The sequence below is a fragment of the Balaenoptera musculus genome, chromosome 3 (genome assembly GCF_009873245.2).
Source record: "Balaenoptera musculus isolate JJ_BM4_2016_0621 chromosome 3, mBalMus1.pri.v3, whole genome shotgun sequence".
Taxonomy (NCBI): domain Eukaryota; kingdom Metazoa; phylum Chordata; class Mammalia; order Artiodactyla; family Balaenopteridae; genus Balaenoptera; species Balaenoptera musculus.
In genome coordinates, this window is record NC_045787.1 from 154,413,838 (window position 1) to 154,416,424 (window position 2,587).

A 2,587-nucleotide genomic window follows, 5' to 3' on the forward strand; every position below is an offset into this window, starting at 1 on the left:
TCCCAGCCTGTCCTAAAGTGAGGTATGGCTATGTGACTAGATCCAAATATTAGGAGAGGGCTCATGCAGCACTTTTAGCTCGGCCCATTAACACTTCCACATCTTGCGCGCTGCCTGCTTGGTACAGAGGAACAGAATGACCTTAGAAGTCCGTGTTGAAGATGGTAAACAACAAAACGGCAGGAGTCTGGGTCCCAGAAATGTCACTCAGAGGAGAGCCATCTGCCTAACAATGATGCCTATTTTGGACTTCATCTTATGAGAAATACATGTCTATTACCTTAAGCCACAGAGATTTGGAAGATTATCTGTTCTGGGAGCTAGACGTATCCTATTAAACGTACCACAGAACAATACAAGGCTATATGTAATAAAAGTGCTACCATTAATATACTTTATGAGGATTTGAAAGCAGCCTGTGATTTAAAAAAAAAAAAGCCAGGGCATGAGTTTTAGTCATTTCTCTTCAACGTTAAGTAATGATGTGACCTTGGACAAGCCATTTTTCTGGGCTAGATAATCTCTGAAACACCCTTCCTTTCTAAATGCCTACAATTCCACGATGCTAAGTCTTAAATTTGATGGTTCAGGTTAAAGGTTGTGTGAGGTTAGACTTTGCCATCATGTAATTCCTCTAGCTTTTGAAAATGAAGAATAGTTTGCATCTCCATTGTACAATGTATCATGTATATTCTTCCATTATACTGATCATATCTTTCATATATTTTTCGTATGTACTTTTCACTGGTCACCTTCAATAAGGCTAAAGGTCTTTGGCATCAGAAATTATACTTTATTCATCTTTGTCTCTCTGAGACTTAGCATGGTGTCTGGCACAGAGTAGGATGGAAAAACGTGTGATTGAGTGAGGGTGGAACAAATGTCATAAACTTTTCAAAGGTTCAAGTAGGGGAGTGAGACTGCATAAAGAGGAGGGGGGAAAGGAGTCACTGAGCAATGAGGTGGGAAGGAGGGGAGATGGTAGTATTGGGTCTGAGCTACTACTATGTACTAGATGTAGGCTGAACGTTAACTGTTCCCGGTGGTGGCAATTTGCTCTGTGAGTAAAGGAGATAGGTGGGGACTTAAGAGAGCCTACTTAACCAAGAAATTGGCTAAAATGCTGTCATTTGCATAAGTATCATAGTCTGCTGACACTTTAATAAGGATTAAAAAGGAAAGAGCTTAGGAACAGAATCCAATAAATCTTCATGAGTTCTACACCTCTGGCTTTTTCCCAGGGTTGATTAATTCTAACAAGGCAGAGACATGGATAAAAGGAATGAGTCTCCAAATACAGATTTCATCCTCTTGGGCCTCTTCCCTGGTATGAAACATGTCAACTTCCTTGTTTCTGCCATCCTCCTGATCTACACTGTGGCTCTCACCACAAACTCCATCCTTATTCTCCTGATCTGGGTGGATTCTCACCTCCACACACCCATGTACTTCCTGCTCAGCCAACTGGCTCTCATGGACATGATGTTAATCTCTAGCACAGTACCCAAGATGGCAACTGACTTCTTCTCCGGGAGGAGAAACATATCACGAGTGGCCTGTGGGACTCAGATCTTCTTCTTCCTGACTCTAGGAATTGCTGAGAGCATCCTCATCACCCTCATGTCCTATGACCGGTATGTGGCCATCTGCAACCCTCTGAGATACGCCCTCATCATGAGCCAGAAGGTCTGTCTGCAGATGGCTACCATCTCCTGGGTTGGGGGCACCCTTACATCACTTGCACACACGGCCTACACCATGCATTTCCCCATCTGTGGTTCCAGAGAGATTTCCCATTTCCTCTGTGAGGTCATGGCCATTCTAAAATTGGCCTGTGAAGACGTCTCTGCCTATGAGAAGGCTGTGGTGACGACAACCATCATGGTGCTCTTCATCCCCTTGTCCTTCATCTTGTCCTCTTATGCTCTCATCTTCCTTGCTGTCCTCCGCATGAACTCCCCTGAGGGTAGGAACAAAGCCCTGGCCACCTGTTCCTCCCACCTGACTGTAGTGATTCTCTACTTTGGTCCAGCCATGCTGGTTTACATGAGGCCTAGTTCTTACCACAGTCCCAAGCTGGATGAGGTTCTTTTTATGCTTGGTGCCATCCTCACCCCTATGATGAACCCCCTCATATACAGTCTGAGGAACAAGGAGGTGGTGTGTGCTTTGAAAAAGGTGTTGGGACGCTGCCTAACCTCAAATTAGATACAAATATATGATGGACATTAATTGCTAGCTCTATTTCACTCTAAAACAGCATTGCTTAGATTCCATTTCAGCGCTAGTCTTTTCATACTTGAAATTGCAAAGGGACCACTGACTCCATGGTTTCAGTTCATATATACATAAAATTGGTGAAATGTGTTTATCTTCTTCATGCTTCCTTGAGAATTTCAGGCCCACATTCTCAAATTGTGAATCTCCAGGTGTTAGGTACTCCAGGACTGATGATGATGATGGTGGTAGTGGTGGCAGTGATTGTGGTGGTGATAAGGGTGGTGTTGGTGTTGGTAGTGGTGACAGTGGTGATGACGGTGGTAGTAAATGGTGTAATTGGAGTGGTGGTAGCTGAAGTGGTAGAGGT

At 43.9% G+C, this 2,587-nt stretch overlaps 1 protein-coding gene across 1 annotated transcript; it reads left to right on the plus strand.

Annotated features, from left to right (window-relative positions):
• The first annotated feature begins 581 nt into the window (after positions 1–581).
• On the plus strand, positions 582–2,208 carry LOC118892575 (olfactory receptor 2T27-like). The gene is made up of 2 exons (XM_036847324.1): positions 582–597; positions 1,268–2,208. The coding sequence occupies exons 1-2, from the start codon at positions 582–584 to the stop codon at positions 2,206–2,208; spliced, it is 957 nt and encodes a 318-aa protein (XP_036703219.1).
• Positions 2,209–2,587: the final 379 nt, after the last annotated feature.